The 18773-nt window shown below is 43.2% G+C and overlaps 2 protein-coding genes across 4 annotated transcripts; one reads left to right on the top strand and one right to left on the bottom strand.

The window, feature by feature from the left end:
• Positions 1-1429: 1429 nt before the first annotated feature.
• c1ql3b (complement component 1, q subcomponent-like 3b) lies at positions 1430-5582 on the top strand. The gene is made up of 2 exons (XM_064346596.1): positions 1430-2775; positions 5108-5582. The coding sequence occupies exons 1-2, from the start codon at positions 2188-2190 to the stop codon at positions 5285-5287; spliced, it is 768 nt and encodes a 255-aa protein (XP_064202666.1). The 5' UTR covers positions 1430-2187; the 3' UTR covers positions 5288-5582.
• A 3456-nt stretch (positions 5583-9038) lies between these two features.
• Positions 9039-18490, bottom strand: pter (phosphotriesterase related). 3 transcript variants are annotated; one of them, XM_064346595.1, is made up of 5 exons: positions 18468-18490; positions 15834-16291; positions 14962-15227; positions 13543-13683; positions 9039-10556 (listed from the first exon to the last, which is right to left on the bottom strand). In XM_064346595.1, the coding sequence occupies exons 2-5, from the start codon at positions 16263-16265 to the stop codon at positions 10346-10348; spliced, it is 1050 nt and encodes a 349-aa protein (XP_064202665.1). In that variant the 5' UTR covers positions 16266-16291; positions 18468-18490; the 3' UTR covers positions 9039-10345. The 3 variants fall into 3 exon arrangements, with proteins under 3 accessions (XP_064202665.1, XP_064202663.1, XP_064202664.1); XM_064346593.1 differs by lacking the exon at positions 18468-18490 and adding an exon at positions 18022-18175; XM_064346594.1 differs by lacking the exon at positions 18468-18490 and adding an exon at positions 17269-17416.
• Between the last annotated feature and the right edge of the window lie 283 nt (positions 18491-18773).

Genomic DNA, 18773 nt, shown 5'->3' with positions numbered 1-18773 from the left:
GGAAAAATTGATTATAAAAGTTAATCTAAATTTTAACAGAGAAAATGTAAATTGCTATTTTTACAACAGGGATTGTATAACATATTTATAACATTACTAAGTAATATGGTCCTGTCATCATTGGTATAAATTAAAATATTATATATTTAGGTAATCAAAATATTGCCGCAAATATTATATTCATATTATAATATGAATATAATATTAATAAACACACCTTTTATATGACGTATGCGTAAATTAAGCCAGGAGTGGCCGAGCGTTCTTGTAGTACGGTAGTACCTGCAACACTTTGGTCTTTTTTCCAGTTAAAGTGATTATATATACCGTTTCCTTACAATCGCACCTTCGGGTCGATTACTGACACCGCATGTGCGGTGTAAACGGTTAGCCGAACCTAAAAACCTATCCCGGTTGGGCCCCTTTCCCGAGGGAAACGTGCAGCGGAGAATTGCATATACGATGAAGACGTACGGTAATCGGGCTCTGACTTGACTTTTGGTATTCAGTCTTCCTCGACCTTGTAGTCCCCACGTTCAGCGGATGGAGTATCTGAGCCAGGTGTTCCCAGACGGTGCATTCATCCGAAAACGGGATGTGTGGAAAAAATGAAGCCGTACGTAAAAATCTTTCCCACAACTGCATCCCTTGCGAGTGGCGACCCTATTTTAAATTCACCATAAATGGCCATATATGTCCATACATTATCAGTAAGTTTTTCTCCTGCCGTGTGATCTATGTACTTTTGATTCGTTCGTTAGCGATTTTTTGTGGACTGACAGTTTTATGGGTGACACAATATAGTGAATTGATGATCGGCGCAAGTAACTTAAATGTATAACTTTCCAATAGTCGGCATTTCAGATACTTTTTTGCTTTCAATATTTTCCCAAAGCCATAAATCATGTTGCCTCAGTCTGTCATGATTATTGGCATAAATGGCATATTGATAATAGCTCCATTACCCTCAGACTTCATTTTCAAGGACCTGGACAAATGTGCCACAAGTCGCTTATTTTTTATGCATTTTGGATATTTTTGGAAAACACATTTACTTGTCGACGGACCGCTAGTTACCATTATAATTCAACAACTTTATAAAAGGCTGCTAATGTTCCTGGTTTTATTAGGCACCGTTGGATCGACTGACTAGCCCTAATCTAAAAAATAGACATAGCCTACGATCAAACCGTGTATCATTTAACTTAATGTTTGGCACCACTGGGGTATACTGCGTTATGACATTTGAAAATATTTTTTCATTGTTAAACCCAAAAACAATTCACAAGACTCATATGGACTGTCGGAGCCAAATATGCACTTAAACAACGATAAAATAAAGCAATCTAGTTGAAATGCCAAGTTATTCAGTCACGTGGGAATAGTGATTGTGTCCCTGTCTTCTCGTTTCTATATCAGATGCTATACGACTGCTGAGTGACGGGGCGATATGCCAAGATAGCGGCGCTAAGTCGCAGTGGTTTTCTTAACATTTCTGTCTTTCATAAGACGGCGCCCTGACTCTTTCTCTCTCTTCCTCCCTCTCCCTCTGTTGCGATGCACACAACTCTTCGCGCCTGCAGACGCTCTCCGCTCTCCAGATCTCGAGGACATCTTTCAGTGAAAGGAAAACTTGGGCGCGCTTCTTTCACCTCGGCGGCTTCACCCCAGTTCGCAGCACAGAAGAATCAACGTTAAATCCATGAAAAAGTCGCGAAGCTTTCAAAACTGTGCCGATAACCACAGGATAAGACGGCGTGATCCTTCATTCGCAGCAAGGGGAGGTTGTCTGCCCCTCATTTCCTAATAAAGGAGGTAGTCTATATCGCTGACCACTGTTTAGACATCGAAGTCGGAAAGTGCAGGCGGTAAAAGATGCTGATGACAAGATTTTTCAAACGTTGAAGAAGAGCGCGACAAGCCTGAAAAAGCTGAACTTTTAAACTGGTGAAAGTGTTGAATAAGCAAGCATCAGCACAAACAAAAGTGAAAGGCGGACCAAACAAAAGGCACGGTCCGAAAAGTCAATTAACACTGCAACACCAAATAGGTCCTATTTTTTCTGACTAAAAGGGTCCCTCGTCAACCAGCAAGATTTCGTCCAAAAGCAGACAAGAGGATCGCCCTGCGCTGACAAGACTAGTCGGCAGGAAGCGGCTGCTCGCGGCTGGGGTTCTAGGAGTCATCATGGTCTTGGTACTGGTGATTTTGATCCCGGTCTTAGTAAACTCTGCGGGGACTTCCGCTCGCTATGAGATGCTCGGCACCTGCCGAATGGTGTGTGACCCTTATGGGACTAAATCTCCAACTACCGCCACGGCAGACACCGTCAGAGACAACCGCCTTACCCAATCTCTGCCGACTTTCATACAGGGGCCAAAGGGGGAGCCGGGACGCTCGGGAAAGGTTGGCCCTAGGGGCCCTCCGGGGGAACCGGGGCCACCCGGTCCAATGGGCCCGCCTGGCGAGCAAGGAGAGCCCGGGCGTCCTGGATTACCCGGACCGCCTGGGGCGAATGGCCCTACAGGGGCAATCAGTGCGGCTACATATAGCACTGTCCCCAAAATAGCATTCTACGCCGGCCTAAAAAAGCAGCACGAGGGATACGAGGTGCTGAAGTTCGATGACGTTGTAACAAATCTGGGCAACCACTATGATCCTACGACGGGAAAATTCACCTGCTCTATCCCGGGGATATACTTCTTTATTTATCACGTACTGATGCGAGGAGGGGACGGGACCAGCATGTGGGCTGATCTTTGTAAAAATAACCAGGTAAGAAAGCGACTGGGCGAAAGACGAATAGGCTACCTACCGCAGGCATGACGGTTAGAAAATAAACACACACATTCTCAGTCGCTCAAATGCTTGAAAAAATACTGGTGGTCAACAATGCAAAAAATGGCCAATGGAGTGGAGTAAGTAAGACCCTTTATTTCTCCCCACAGTGCTGCTGGACAGTTAGACTATTTTTAAAGTGGTAACAATATTGTTTCTTTAGCAGGAGAAAATCTGCCGTTTTCCTTGGTTACAAGTTGAGCATGTCTGAACGTGATATGCTTGGCCTTTATATGCACCGATTTTAGGCTACCTATCGTGCACTTTATTGGTTGTCAACGACGACAATTCTGTCTTAAGACCGATTAAATGTGATTAAAAGGATAAATGCTACAATGGTAAACAATTAATTGACACAGTTGCATTCATTTAGCGCTCTTATCCCGCGCCACTAACAATCAAGGCGCCACTCGAATTGTGTTCCCGGCGGTTAGTGCGCTGAATATAGGGGGTATAGCAAGATGGGAGAGTGGATGAAGGGTATATCTGCAAAATTGGCATCAGTCAAGAAGCGTGTGGGAATGTGGAAGTGACTCCTAAGTACCGTTATAAAAACATCGACAGAATTTCAATGGGCCTATTTTTAGTCGGTCTCATATTTGTTCTCTGCTTGTTCTCTGAGTTTGGAGCGCTTGAGTCGTACGTAATACCACTGAAGAGAACCTTGAGAACGGTGACCTAATCAAGCCCGAAACAGGAGCGTATTATGAAAGATTGAAGTAAATTGCTGAGCGATTTAATGTGAATTGCGATTATTTGTGACGCGGATTACGCTGTCACAAATGCCACAACTTCACTTTCTGTAATGGACGCGGTGGGACCTATGTCAGGATAAGAACGTAAATCATTTCAATAGGCTACTTTTTTAGCCTATATTATCATAAAATAATAATAGTCTATCGATGCCAATTTCATTTTCGACAAAGACGTAGGCCTACAAGTAAAGCAAACGTATAACCTATAGGAAGCAGAATAGTCTACATTAAAAGACAAATCGTGCATTTTAGTGCAGTAACGTCAGCTAACAAAGTCACCAAATCGGTTACAGATACATATTCAAGCTTGCAATGTTCAGCCATTAAAACAAATAACGGAAATAATTATTACAATGTATCTGCGCTATATTCATCACCGACATTAAAACTTAATTTTAAAGTGCAGGTATAAACAATGAACACATCAGTGCCATTACTCGATGAGGCAGAATTCAGTTCAGTCGTTTGAAAACATAACCTCAATATGAGTTGTTACCTTACAAAGCTGTAGGAAACTGTAAAGTAGGCTAACTACATTTCCAAGTTCTCTCTAACAGGTCAAAAAACCTAAGGCACACACGTGTAATGAGCTTTTCTTCAGAGCGATTTTATATCACTCCACAATAAGCTGTATAAATTATAGTTCGTACTAATGATATAAATTTCGTAGTTGAAATAAAATCACTGTCGTCTTATCTCTCAAAACTACAACAAAATACTGCAGCTGCGTCATAAAATGTTTTTATATCCATTCATAGCTTATTACCTTTAAACATCAATTGCATTTAAACGTTCAGTTTTTCAGAGTGAGTGTTTTATTACGTAAATTATATAGTAAGTCCTTTGACTTAAAAAAGAATCTGCTGCGAGAACACACCAATCTCAGTATGGCCGTTAATGGGGATTATACATTGTGCCAGTAAAACAAAAGTAATTGTTACGCACTGTGATTCATGCGTTATGCATTTTCCAAAGATACCTCGTAGGTAGCCTGGAGAGAACGCGTATCATCAATGATGGGTGGGCGTTAACAAGAAACGTAGCTGTCCATGGTCCTGGAGAAATATCTCCTGTCCCCGCTGCGCGATGAAATCATGCAATGAAATCATTAAGTGAACACGGTGTTTGTGACTGGGAAGATGCCAGCCAGTGACGCTATCAGTCTCCCCCCCTCCCCAACCCCCCTCACCCCCAACTCAAAAACCCTGACTTATCTTGATGTGTAATTTAATACCTGAGGGCTTGCCAGCTGTTTGTCGCTCAAAAATAGACAGGCAAGAGACAGCCTATCTGTTCTGCTTTATTTGTGCAATGTAAATGCATTTAAAATATCAGTGTGTGTTTGCATGTGAGTATGTGTGTGTGTGAGTGCATGTGTGTGTAGGTGTGTGTGTTTGCGCACATGTGTGTGTGTGTGCGCGCAAGAAGGAGAGAGCATACAGTACATGTGCTAACTATACCTTTTGCGATATATTGGGGGTGCATGTCTTATTTACCGTGACCCTTAATTGCAGGTGCGGGCCAGTGCCATCGCCCAGGACGCCGACCAGAACTATGACTATGCTAGCAACAGTGTGGTTCTGCACCTAGAGCCCGGGGATGAGATATACATAAAGCTGGACGGGGGCAAGGCGCATGGGGGGAACAATAACAAGTACAGCACCTTTTCTGGGTTCATCATCTACGCCGATTAGTGGAGCCCTTCCTCCCCGGCCCGGGTGTGCGCCCCGTCCTCCTTTCCCCCGACGTCCCCTCCTCGGTCACCCTTTCCCCTTTGTCCCGACGGGAGGGTAGCAGAGCCCCTTCAACTCCGCCGTCATTCCCAGCGAAGCGCGCCCGCGCGGCGAAACATCCGCGGACGGGCGACCCAAAGCGGGGAAACCACGGAAACCACGGCCCCCTCCGTGTGGGGGCACCCGTGCCTGCCCTGCTATGAAAACAAAACCAACAAATAGTAAACACGTTATTTAAAATGTAAACACAAAAAAATGGCCACAGTAAAACGTGAAGAATTGGGGGTGGGGTGGGGGGGGGGGGGGCAATGCGGAAAACGTTCGCTGCCGTTCTACCACCAAAGCTGTTGTCCGTGTGTATCGTGTTTGTGTAAAACGGAGGCATTCATGAGACTTTTTATATCACAAAAATCTGAGATTGTGCAATAATCATTATGGTGATAATAACCATGATGTCTCCAGTATCAAACATTACCCTCGTCTGTATTATCTGCTTAGAACTGTTCACTGACTGGACATTCTCTCTGCGCATTGCCTGCTAAACTGCTTATTCTGCTGAAATGATGTTGTGTAAAAGACAAAAGACTAAATTCTATAAGGTACGATATCAAAATGTCAATTTACTGTTTTACTCATATTGGGGGCTTAATTGAATTGTAGCCAAATGGCTCACCTTCCTAATCAATCCTTGTGATGTGGACGTGGCAGCTCAAACAGAGATTTCTGAATAGGGTTTTAAGTGCGGGGAACCTTGCACCAGAAGAAGGGTTAATTTGAGCGTGATTTATCGTAGCCACAGCACCTTTGGAGCACCTTATTTCTCACTCAGTCATTCCTCAAAACCGTCAAGCATAAATTCGATAAGTGCTTGTGGTTTCATGCCTGAATTCTGCTCACACATTTGATTCCAATGAAGGTATTATTAGGGGCTAAGTGTTACAGAGGCTTGTGTCAGGTATTAAACTCGAAACGGAATACCGTCCAGACAATACAACTGATCTTACTGTGTGTGGGTTCGACATCATGAAAAATAGTCGAAATAATAAAAGGCAATGAGGGTCAAGGTTTTATTAGAAATAAACAAAAAAATTAAAATAAATAAATTTGAGTCATATCACAAAAGTGTCAATGAGAACGTATGTATCTCGGATAGTTTAACTTCACTTCAGTCAGCCAAATGAGTGTCTGCAATTCTTAAAACAATATAAAGACTGTCAAGAAAAAAAGATGCGATCAGCATAAATAATCATAAATGGCTGATTATCCGAAGGCGTCTGTTTTCCTCCTTGTATCTAAATGAAGTAAAACGCTAACTCAGCACTGATAAAACTGTGGGAAGCTGGTATGAGGGAAGCCGATTCGGTTTTAGAAAAAAACAACGCAATGATCAAAAGTCGCATTTCTTTTGGCAGGGCACAATCAGATGCTCAGCAGACTCGGCTGAAAACTATTCTCGCCAGCTCGAAGAACCTCACTGAAATCACGTCACCAAACTGAATCTTACATTTTGCCAGCGAAAACTGCTTGTTTCAATGACCGATTGAAGGTGTTATCTCGTGATGACAATGGCAGACGATGCATGCTCGGTTGCTGTGGATCCTCTACTTTCGGGAGGAGGAACACATGGAACTATCAACATCCAGCTTTAAGGAGAACAACAGTCATCTCTGGCACCACAAAGCAGATTCATTATGTTCCTTATTGTGAGGAGCAATAGTTCATTTCAGCGATCTCTATTCTTAAGGTCCTTTGGGACAGGCGATGGGGGACAGATGGAGACGTAAATATTTACAGATGGAAAATAAATATTTAGCCTATCAGATTTAAAAGATTCAGAGATTATGGCAGTTGACTTTTAAACCTGTTCAATGTTCTTATTATGAATGTCTCTTCGCAATATGCTAGCATGTGAAAATGAGTCCCCTTCAAATCAGAAATGTCCTCGTTCACAGCTTTCTCAAGATGACAATAGATGACAAATGGACAGACGGACACTGCTTTTGTCATGTAAGAACAGCTGGGCGCTGGGAATATTGTTTCTTTTTTTCCCCCAGAAGGCACTTCTCGTGTAAAATGTTATGCTACCTACATTAAATGGATCGACTTGATCTGATGGGTGTTTTATTTTCACATGAGCTTTTCTGATTCATACATATCAAAATGACATTAAACAGTTGCCTGGACAAGTGATTCGGTTTCTTTTGATCAAAGCTTGATTTATTTGGTGCTCCTCATTTCTTGCTGCACAATAAATTTTATTTATTTACTGCCAGTGGATAACTCGGTTGACCTGAACGTACACCTCTACAACAGTATACAGCTACGAGGAACATACTATCCCCACAGACCACAGCTGTACACTTATGCTACTTAAAATAGCCAAGCTGTGCACATTTGCATCCATATGGTCTAGGAGCTCTCAACTCTGGGAGCTCCTGATTGGCTTCCACTGACCCTGTGGTCTGTCCCTGGAATCAGTAGGTCTCTCTGTGTCACACTGTGTGTTTCTGGCTGTAGGTTGAGTAGCTTTGTGCTTAGAGCCCCTGTCAGGACACCAGAAAGTTGAGGATTCAGCCCCAGTTTAATGACCAATGCCAAAGACACAGTAATTGGTACACACCATTGAGGGAGAGGGATAGAGAGGTGAAGCAGCAGATGTATTGGAAACTGGAGTCCTGTTATTTTACATCAGCTGTGTCAAACATTTGATATTGTGGTAAGCTCTGGTGCTACAAATGACACAAGTACACTTATGCTCTGACCAAAGGGAGGATTCCACTACCTGCCATTCTTATTGGTGCATTATGGGAACTTTCCTCTCCTCCTTCCTGTATAAGACTGCAGATAAACAATACTCTCTGGTGTTATGGTTGGTCAGGTCTTATGTCAGATGGTAAGATTCAGCCATTGGAGAAATTTCCCCAAACATACGTAGGCCACACCCCATGAATGTAGTTGTTTGGATTGCAATTTGTTCCCCTTTAATTTTCTAAACTGCATATTTTGCAGCTAAAACAAAGTAAATCAGTCATGTTGTACTGCAGAGTGCTGTGAATGGAAATTCACTGGGGATCTCATTCAAATTCTAAAAAAAAACTAAAAAAAAAAAACTATTGCATTTGGCTTGTTTGTTGAGCCCGCCTAAAGTAGTGCCCTAATTTCACAAACTTCTGACAAACTGAATATTCCGGAATTACAAGGACACATCCTCTGTTCACTTCACAGTACTTTGTTCACATCCAGTAATCACTGCTGTTTCATTTAATTTGGTCCCTTTGTAATACAGGGCATTAGCATTTCCCAATAACAGTAAGATGCGGCAATCAGTGCGAAATCAAGGCGAGGATTTGAAATGCTAAAAATGTGTCCTACTCAGTCTCTTCCCAAACAGAGCACAAAAAAAACCCCCCGTCCATGAAAAGCAAAACGCCCAGCCCAGCTGAACCCCAACTGCGCGGCACGCCAACACTGCCGCAGCATCGAGAAAACGTCCGGCACTCCCCCGTCTTCGCCGCGGCTTATATTCAAGGCTCCTTGGCCTGGACGTGATCGTTTCCCAGCTCAGGTTCCCCGCGTCACCGTGCCTGATATCATAAACCTCCTGTTCCACGGATCACCTGCATTAATAATCCCTTCTACTCATGTGCACCATGGCGAGGAGCGAGAGGCCAAACTGAAACAAACACAAACACGACCACAAGAGGTTTGGTCAAAAAAAAAAAAGACTTTTATTGCTCTGAAATCCTCCCACAGGAAGGAGCCTGTGGTTCTGGGGTATAATATAATAATTTAGGCAATGTGGCAGCACCGCACCCCCTCCTCCTGCCTCAATGGGAGCTCATCTGCAAGCTATCAACACTCCTCTCAGTGACAATGCTTAATGAAACGCCACGAGCCAAGGACAATTCACCCTGCCTCGGCTTTATCAGTATTCCTTCATTTATTTATTTATTTATTTATGTCAATTTTTTTTCTTTGGATTTAAAATATAACAGTCAGTCAGCGATTGCTCCAGCATGTCATTTATCACATGAGAAGCCACTCTGCGATACCACCTGTTCAGCGGCAGGTTCGGGTGTCCTTCAATGCAATCTGCCAGGCTCCGAACACATTCCCTAATTACACAGCCCTCCACCAGGCCACCGAGGACAGCTCACAGGGTTTCAGTCCTAAAAGAGTGCGGTAACGACAAACCGGGAAGTGACACAGCACAGAGGTAATGCCGTTCCAGGTCATTTATCAGCAAACGCATGCCTGTGTTTACAGTCTATTTTACTTCACAAGTTTGTAATAATTATACTACTTGACACACATACTTCATTTGAAATATCCCTTCTCAGCTCATGTCACATTGACCACCCTTAGCACCATGTGTTCGACAGCGCCAGTATACTTGTTTGCAGTCCAAAAAATATTGCTTACAGCCTGATAGATTTTCTGCATTTTATGATTCCATTTAAGATACTCTAAGACACAATCCATCGCCGTGAACTGACAGGTTAATAGAACCTTAGACAAGATTAAGGTACGCATTTGCATGGCATATATTGAAACGGTTATTTATTGAGGCCTTCATTCAATTTAGACTATTGTACTACTTAAATTTTTAAATGAGCATTACGCATATTAAAGCAAATGCCTTCCCTGTGGCTATGGATTGTTCTTCCCAGAACATCGCTGTGATGATGCAGTACAGCAGTGACTGTTGCTGCAGTGATACAATAATTTTGCAGCAACGCCATCTTTAGTTGACACCATTTCCACAGTCTAAGCTAAACAGACAAATGATCAATTTCATAATGTAAATGATCAATATTTATAGTCAGAATGAACAAATTTACCACTGCTACTTTTGTTTCACCGGTACTGACAGGAACAAGCTACATACAATTTTTGAAAAAAATCACAGCGTGGCCGAAATTTCACATTACAATCACGTAGCAGGTGCTCTTGTCCAGATTTTTACTGGGTTAAAAAGGAAAACTTCTGGCCGTTTAGCCCGGTGAGTAAAATTACACCTCATTTGAAGGTCAGCCAGTGTTTGGGGTTCTCAATCAGGATCTTGTCCACCTGGACCTGACTGATGCCCCTGGTCTGCATTTTGGGCACGATGTTGTTGAGTATGTGCGAGTAGCCGTGCCCGCCGTACTTGACCAGCCGGTTCTTGGTGTGGACGTCGTGCGCAATGACAATCCTGTCCTCGTAGCCCTCCGCCACCAGGAAAGCCAAGCTGGGAAACACCGTGTGCAGACGAGAGCATTCACACACGCGCAAGCGCACACACACACACACACACATCCAGACCCACGCAGACAAGAGACGCACAAACACGTAAAAAGCACACATGCAACAACACATGCAAACAAACTAAATTAGATCCATACAGAATTATAAACCTTTGCATAGTCAAACACATCAAAAGAGTCACTGTAACAGATGTATGGGGGAAGAAGAAAGAAGAATATTATTGAATATTTTTGAGGTGGTAATTCATTCACTTCACTAACTTACTGAAAGTCCTGCAGTGACAAGGACACATCCGGAGGTTTGCTTCACAGCGCTTCGGCCACATACTGTATGGTAATCTCTGCTGTTTTGTTCAGACCCTTAGTAATACTCTGGGGTATTTGGAAATCTGTGATACTGCCGCAAAACTTCGCAAGGTGAAACTGCCACGTTCAGGTGGGGGATGATGTCATTAAATTCACACTACCCCATGAGGGGGAAGAACACAGACACAAAAAATGAGGGAGGCCATTTTATCCCCCATTTAAAATCCCCATAGTTTTCGGCTGCCAGGGGGCAAATGCAACAGGAGCATGCTTTTGAGTCAGATCCAAATCATCACAGCGGTGGCCAGGGTGTTAATGGGATCTCCAAAGCGGTGGTTAATACTTCGCGATAATCAACGGGAGGGTTGCAGTAGGGAGGGGTGTCCCCGCCTCACTGCTCAACAGCGCCTCCTGTGGGGAATAAGGTGCCAGCTATGCCATTACTGCACGGCGCAATTTTAAGCACCTAATAGGATTCCCATTTTGGCGGGTGTCCACGCAGACTGACGGCAGACCTACTATTACAATAGGGCTTTAAAAAAAGTGGAACAAATAGTCTGTAAAAAAAAGACATTAATTCCCTGTCCACACACCATTCCACATTCTTATTTACCCATCTCAGTTCTCTGAGGTGACATCATTCTCACCCGTCCTGAGGAGGTGTCCCAGAAAAAGGCCTCCCCCAGTTGTTTCCTCTTATATTTTCTGCTTCAGTGAGAATAAATAAACCTTACTGCAAAGAAGGGGGTTACTGTCTGTGTTATTCTTCCTTCTGTCATTACAGTCAGCCCTGAGAGATGGGTTTGTGAGAGAGAGAGAGAGTGTGCCCTAATAATCCATTTCTGAGAAGAAGTTTTACCAAAGAGAGAAAATACACTCAAGTACTAGGAGCAAAGGTGGCTCTTCTTAAAGGCATACACCCCTTAGGTCCCTGCTCTTGTGCCGTTCAAATATAAATTTCTAAAATATATTTGACTTAATCAATGGGAATATGAGAGTGAATGCTAATGTCTTAATTCCATTAATCATAACAACAATAGCAAACTTCCAAGTCCATTTACTCCAGCTGGTAATAACTTGGATCCCATTAAAAGTAATCAGATAATCACTCAGACTGATCTGGACCAGTATTAAGGATTCTGCAACCAGGATCAACGGTCACTGCCATAAGTATGAATATGTTCATAAATATTAATATTCAAGAAAGTGGCCACGCCCACGTTTCAGTTTTCACACCCTGACCACGCACCAGAAAACAGCGTGAATGCGGTCCCCAAAACTACTGCGCTCCACTGCAAATTACACAGTATCATCACAGTCAAAAGTAATCAATTAAATAAATAATATGAAAAAAATTAATCTACAAGCGCCCTCCCCTGTGTGCAATATTACTGCTGAAAGAAGCTTCAAAGCAAAACGCAGAAGAAAATGTGAAGAGGAGGGCGATGAGTAACATTTTATCTAGCACAAAGCAGGAGAAATAACAATTGGATTCTAGGTCAGGGATTTCTATAGAGGAAATAGACCACTGGCATGGTTATTTCTGAGTACAAACACATCTAAGGGCACTTATAATGGGGACAGAGCCCACTGTTTATTTATCAATTCGGCAGGCAGGCAAAAAGTGCCAATACAACTGAGAAGGATAGGCTAATGTATCAATATGCAATGTGTTCCTTCAGTTCGCTTTGACCTTTTCTTAAATATCATTCGCAATCATGGAACAGAAGAGGTAAGTAAAGCATTCAAGTAGAGAAGAATCCAGTGGCCGTAATCAAATAAAAAACACTGGTGAGTACACTTGTGCAGCGGCGCGACTGTTGGCTCTTCATGATAATAATGGCTCTTTCACGGCAGTACAACCTCTGGACAGGACACACGTACAGCGCAATTAGCACTACGGCTGTGATCGGAGTCACAATCAGAGATCTAATGTTCTGGCACTGGCCTCGATGTATGTGCGGATCTACAGAACGTTTCAGCACTTCAGAGAGGGAGCTGCACCAGACCGGTAGGTTAAGTGGTGAATCTCAGAAGCACACGTGAGCACTCACACTCATATTCTTGCCTCCTCGGGCATTATTAAGAGTGCTATTCTTTCCCTTGGGCTGGGACCTGGGTCTTCGGCTCAGCAGGCGAACCGTACGTCTTGCTGCGCGATGTGAACAGTAAGGGCTGCTTTCAAATCCCACAGCAACCCGGCCGTGTTACAGTTGTCGACTTTAAGCACAAGGATGCTCTTATAGGACCCTTGAGCAATCGCTTTAATGTCCTTTAATTCCTCACTCTAGCGTACACTTGTTATATTCTTTGTTGGACATTTGGAGCATTCCTCATTCTCAATTTTCGCCGTTAACAAAGAAACAAAGACTCTGCATTCAACAAATATTTTCTATGAAAAATTTGAAAGCGATATATGAATAAATGTTGTAAATGTGTAAGCTAAGCAGATGTGTCCTTGAAATATGCAATGTATTCTTAGTATATATAAGTATAGTATACTTATAATATTCTATCACTAATGAAAGCTATGCTGAGAAGTCTAAAAAGGTTATCCGAGGGCCAACAGTATGGCTACGTCCGGCTGTATTTTGTTTCTGTATAACAGTTGGCCCTGGTATAGGCTAAATGATGACGTTAAAATGTGTGTGGGTGGCAACTCACGTCCTGACTCTCTGGCTGTCGCTGGGCATGTCCACCTCCAGGTTGTAGTGGTAGTTTAGCATCTCTGTCCCAAACAGGTCATACTCCAGGTAGCTCCCCATCTTCGCAAACTCCAGGAGCTCCCCTTCGTCAAATATGGTTCTGAAGACAAAGAAGAAAAACAGAAAGTAATTTCACCTTTGGACAAAAAGAGGCCGCAGCTCCCACGCGGCCTGTTCTGTGCTTGCATTCGACTCAACATGCCAGAGCTACGCGGTGATCTCACTTCCTCCCACCGAAAAACAGGACCACAGTTCTATAACTGTAACACAGGAGTGTCACATGATCAGTATTAAAAATAACAGACAGCACTGCCAAGCAGCAGACATGAGTTAAACGGGGGGGGGGGGCAGGCAGGCAGAGGGGAGAGATTAATCTGACTGTTCAATAGCAGGTTGTTGGCTCCACAGGAATGAGAGGTCTATAAGTGGCTCGTCAAGGATCCAGAGCAGTGCCACAGCAGAAACACAAGGAGCACAAAGCACAACATTAAGCTTCCGATAAGCACCACTGCCCCTGCCCCCAAAACCCTATTTTTAATCAGGAAGTACCAGGTGCATAAACAGAAGCAACAACGTAATAATCTGGATTGGCGCATTAGCTAATATCAAAATGTTTTGGGAGGAGACGAGTTACAAGTCTCTACCCACAATCGTGTCTTAGAGTGTCAAGGACTCAAGATCACATTCGCCAAAGCAAAACATTTTTATAGCTCAAAAGCAGTTCTAAAAGAGCTTTCTCTTTCACAAAACCTATCTAAAAAAAGAAAAGAAGATCACAAAACTGAGGCAGAACTGCCATAAAGGGGGACTCACAACAGACAAGCGATAAATTTGCCTGTTATTCCTAATACAATCAGGAATGGTTGGATTGTTAAATTGTTAAAAAACAGAGTTATTGCTAATACAAAAGAAATCAATAAATTCCCTGAGAGCTGCTGTCCTTTAGAACGGGAATACAACGTAACAGTAAATAGTTATGGCAGAGCTGCACAACCCTGATCCTAGAGCTCTATCGTCCAGTAGGTTTTAATTTCATCCCTATATTGCCAAACCTGATTCTAGTAATTAGCAGCTCAACAAGATCTCTAGCTGTTGAATGAGGTGTGCTTTTTCAGGGTTGGAGTGAAAACCTACAGGATGGTAGATCTTCACAAACAGGGTTGAGGAGCCCTGATTTATGGCAAAATAGAAGCTAAAATTATTTTTAAGACTAACCTTTCAGCAGCATGGACATGGTTACAAGGGCTGTTGGTAACAAACCAGCAAACACCTATTTTGTCCATTTCTGTCAACCTCAGGAACGGACAGTTGACAAAGGCCCAGGTCTCTGCCCCACCCCCTCCCTTGCTGCCATCTCCATGGTCTCCAGGACTCTGACCTGTCAAGGTGAGACATGACGGTTTTGCTGATGTCACCTCCGGCCTCCTGCAGGATCCGGACCACAGCGGCAGGAGCAGTGGGGTTCCGACCCGGATGGATGATGACGGGGCAGCCAAGCTGGGTCTGGGCATGGGCTGTGGCCTTCAGGACCTTCGTCTCGCTGTCCGTGATTGGCCAGGACGTGCCGATCTCCCCAATCACGCCACACTTGATGTCTGTACCATCGGCCCCGTGGAGAACCTCGCTTACGATGATGTCGGTGAGCTTGGGAAAGACAGGAGGATCAGACTGAGGGTATTGCGCTGATGATCATGGATATTCGAACAGAACCTCTAAGCACATGGGTGTATGGCTTGGGCCTTGTGAACTGGGAACTCACTGTGCCTCTTGTCATGTAGTGTTGAAGGTCACAGGCTAATGCCCCACTCAGTCTGCACTGGTTACATTTGTGCTCTGACAGCTGTTATACATGAGTCTGCATTTGAGATGCATCTGCAACCTCAGTCAAAAACACAGCTCAATAAACCCCTCACACACAGTTATAACATCTACATTCATAATCTCTGAGGTACAATCTGACCTATGGAATCATACAGAAAGTAAAAAGGAAATGTATAGAGAACAAAGAACGAAGGCACTGTGAAGAAAAATTCAAGAAAGTTTTCGGTTTGTTACTGTATCCAAAGGCAATTGTGCTATGAAAATCTCCAGAGGTACTCTCTGAAAAGTGCAAGGATAAAGAATAATTGGAAAAAGGGTCTTGCAGAGTCTTGGCTCCGGTCCAGATCCAGTTGGCTGACAGAACCGCTTACCACCGTGTAAGAGGAGAATAAAAAATGTATAAAAAAAGCATTCATCCGCTCAGCGTACCTTCTCCACAGTCATCTTCCGCGTCTCACTGGAGTGTGTGACGTCCACGTAGAAGCCAGCCCCGGCCACGATGTGGACGCCGGTCTCCTTGGCCAGCCTCTTGAGGGTCTTCACGTCGCGGCTGATGCCAGTCGTGGTGTTCTCCACGATGGCGCCCCCTCCTGCCCGCCGGTAGAGAAGCAGCTCCTCCCGCACGGCCTCGGTCTCCTGGTTCAGCAGCAGGTTCTCCGGGCTGCTGTACGGGTTCTGCTTGAGCCAGAAGAGGTTCTTCATCTCGATGTGGGCCTCGGAAACGGCCTTGTCCCCCGGCGCCGGCGGCATGTAGCAGCACTCGAAGGTCATGGTCAGGTGCTCGTGGGTCATGGTGCGGCCCAGCTGGCTCGGCTCCACCGGGCCCAGCACCGTCTGCACCTTACCGCTGAGCGCCGACATTGCTGTCTGAGGTCCGGAGGAAAAACCTGAGGGGTGATGCACAGAGAGGCTGGGTTAGGTGAAAATGACAAAACCAGTCCCTCTTTTGGCAGATGAGCACCCATTGGGTACAGAATGCTACATATGCATGAAATACATTTCATTTTGAGGAGTGAAAAATATATAGCAGAATATGAACCAGATTGATTGAAAAAACTGATTGATTCAAATACTTTTTTACTTTACTTTTTTTAATTACTACAAAATTGTGATGTTTATTTGTTCTGTGTAATTGCATCAAATACTTTAGAAATAATATATATTTCATGAAATAAAAGTGTCTCTTCACTAGCCACTAACTCCTCCTATTCGCTGTGTATTGATCATCTGACCCCATTTGAGAATCTGCAACTTTGTGAGCTCTACCCTCTAGCATGCCTGGCAACTGAGCACACCTGAGATTAATCTGGCAATTAGTACACCTAGGAAAAAGGCCTCCTTGAGCATGCGAGTGTTGTTGGAAGATTGTATTTTGTGGTGTGTCATAATTTTTCATGGCAAAAATCTGCAAAATCATGATGCATCAAAGAGATGTTAAATGCCTGAAGAGACTGATGACTGTGCAATGGCCCTGTTGAATATACCAAAGCTAGTTAACATGACTGTGTAGTGACTCTCAGGATATACTTAAATGTTTAGCATTAATAAAAGAGCATAACATGGGTATTCATTCATGAAACTGATAAACTATTTCTAAATACCAGTCTCCATTCCCCACCACAAGGTCGGGGATAAAAACATCATCGTGGGTTACAGAAATGTTGCTGCTGAAAGTATTTGAAAAGACCTCATAAAATGAATGACAAATATTTCAGATATCCTGTTTGAAATATTTGATATTTGCATGTTTTAAAAAAATATGGAATTAAGTATTTCAAAATGACAACAAAAAATTATTTGTACATGCATCTTCCACGTAAAAAATGGATATAAAATGTATTTGAATAGCCATAACATAGCCTACTTGAAACGATCTGATCCAAGTCTGGTGCCCAGTGAGATAACGTCTTCCACTTAGTCAGGGATAGGGGGAATATAATATTAAATCGGCTGTTAACAGATTACAAATTACCTGGGACACATTACCTTCCCACGGGAGCCTTGCAATAGGCAATGCCGATGAGCTAAACCAACCGCGCGTGCACGAGTAATGAACTTTGAACTTTTAGGATGTGTGCCTTGCAATTTCCATGCAACCAGATAGGTCGCGATGCACATACTTCAGTACAAATCGCGCTTATGATATATTAACTTACTGTAATTTAACTGTGTTGGTGTTCGCGCGAAAAATATCCCAAAACACTGACCCGTATTCATGCAACGACTTCGTTCCAATTCGCGATATGATTATTTGCAAGCAAAACATTAGTATTGCATAAGGCTATTCACAAGTATACAATAATTTAGCGAACACTCGCATCGTTTCACTTTTATGCAACTTTGAATCATTCTATTTATTTTTATTTATAAAGCATACGCATACACAATCAAAATACACGTAAGCAACTCCAATTGCTTTTAAACTAGTGATCACGCACGTTGAATTGCCATTCAGAGCCGGATTTAAGAATATATGGCAGAGTGCAATACGGAAGTCTGGAGTAACTGCACTGGTCTTGGTGCAATCGGCAATTGAGAAAAACTGTGTATTCAATTACAATCAAAAAACAAAATTGCGCTTATTCATTTGAACCAATATTGAGAAAAGACAGTAGACCTGAAGCGAAGTGTCCTTGACGTGCAGGATTTGCGCGAGTGAAAAGAAGTCGAGCGCATCGTTAAATTAAACTATCGCGAGAAGTCTGTGCAAGAAATTGTTTCAGAGCGTGAGCCATTTCCTGCTCCAGGCTGCATGTTAATAATTACATCTGGCACAAAATACTGAGAACTTTTAAATGATTGTGTCAGTTCCTCGTTAAGTAAACGTGAAATTCAGCACAAAACATGACTTTAAAAAGAGCTAGAGCAGGCTGTGAGAATTCGTCTATAATTGGAGTTGAATGTACAGTTAATTCTGTCTTGCAATGCGGATATTTTTATTTCGATTGGGATGGCATAAGTTACGGCTTGGAGATGCATACGCCATAGCGATACAGGACAGAGTTTGGCCTTTTCAGGAATTCCAACAGAAATAACCACAATGGCCACGGACTCTCTCTGTACCTTCAGCTCTCGTGTAAACACACGGAATTCAGAAACAACTTCACACGTCCATATAATAAAGCCCCAACTTCGATTATTTTGTGTTTTTCTTTTTTCCCCTGCCAGTTTCGTCATCGCAAATGCTCCAGTCCCACAATCAATAATTCTCCCCATTGAAATTTAGCTTATCTTCTGCCAATAACAACATCTCATCAAACTAGCCAATCGCAGGATACTCAGATACACATGCAAAACTGACATAAGGAAGTGCACGTTTGATGCTATTTCAGCCAATAGAACATTTTAAAAACTTTGTCGTCACCATCA

This window comes from Anguilla rostrata, chromosome 8 (assembly GCF_018555375.3).
Source record: "Anguilla rostrata isolate EN2019 chromosome 8, ASM1855537v3, whole genome shotgun sequence".
NCBI lineage: Eukaryota > Metazoa > Chordata > Actinopteri > Anguilliformes > Anguillidae > Anguilla > Anguilla rostrata.
This window is presented reverse-complemented; position numbering and strand designations above follow the sequence as displayed.

Coding starts and splice junctions, on each gene's coding strand:
- c1ql3b (XM_064346596.1), top strand. CDS start 2,188: ATGGTCTTGGTACTGGTGATTTTGATCCCGGTCTTAGTAAACTCTGCG. Junction 2,776..5,107: donor ATCTTTGTAAAAATAACCAG/GTAAGAAAGCGA, acceptor CCTTAATTGCAG/GTGCGGGCCAGTGCCATCGC.
- pter (XM_064346595.1), bottom strand. CDS start 16,265: ATGTCGGCGCTCAGCGGTAAGGTGCAGACGGTGCTGGGCCCGGTGGAG. Junction 13,684..14,961: donor GTCATGTCTCACCTTGACAG/GTCAGAGTCCTG, acceptor CTTTGTCTTCAG/AACCATATTTGACGAAGGGG. Junction 10,557..13,542: donor GACAGCCAGAGAGTCAGGAC/GTGAGTTGCCAC, acceptor GGTGTTTCCCAG/CTTGGCTTTCCTGGTGGCGG.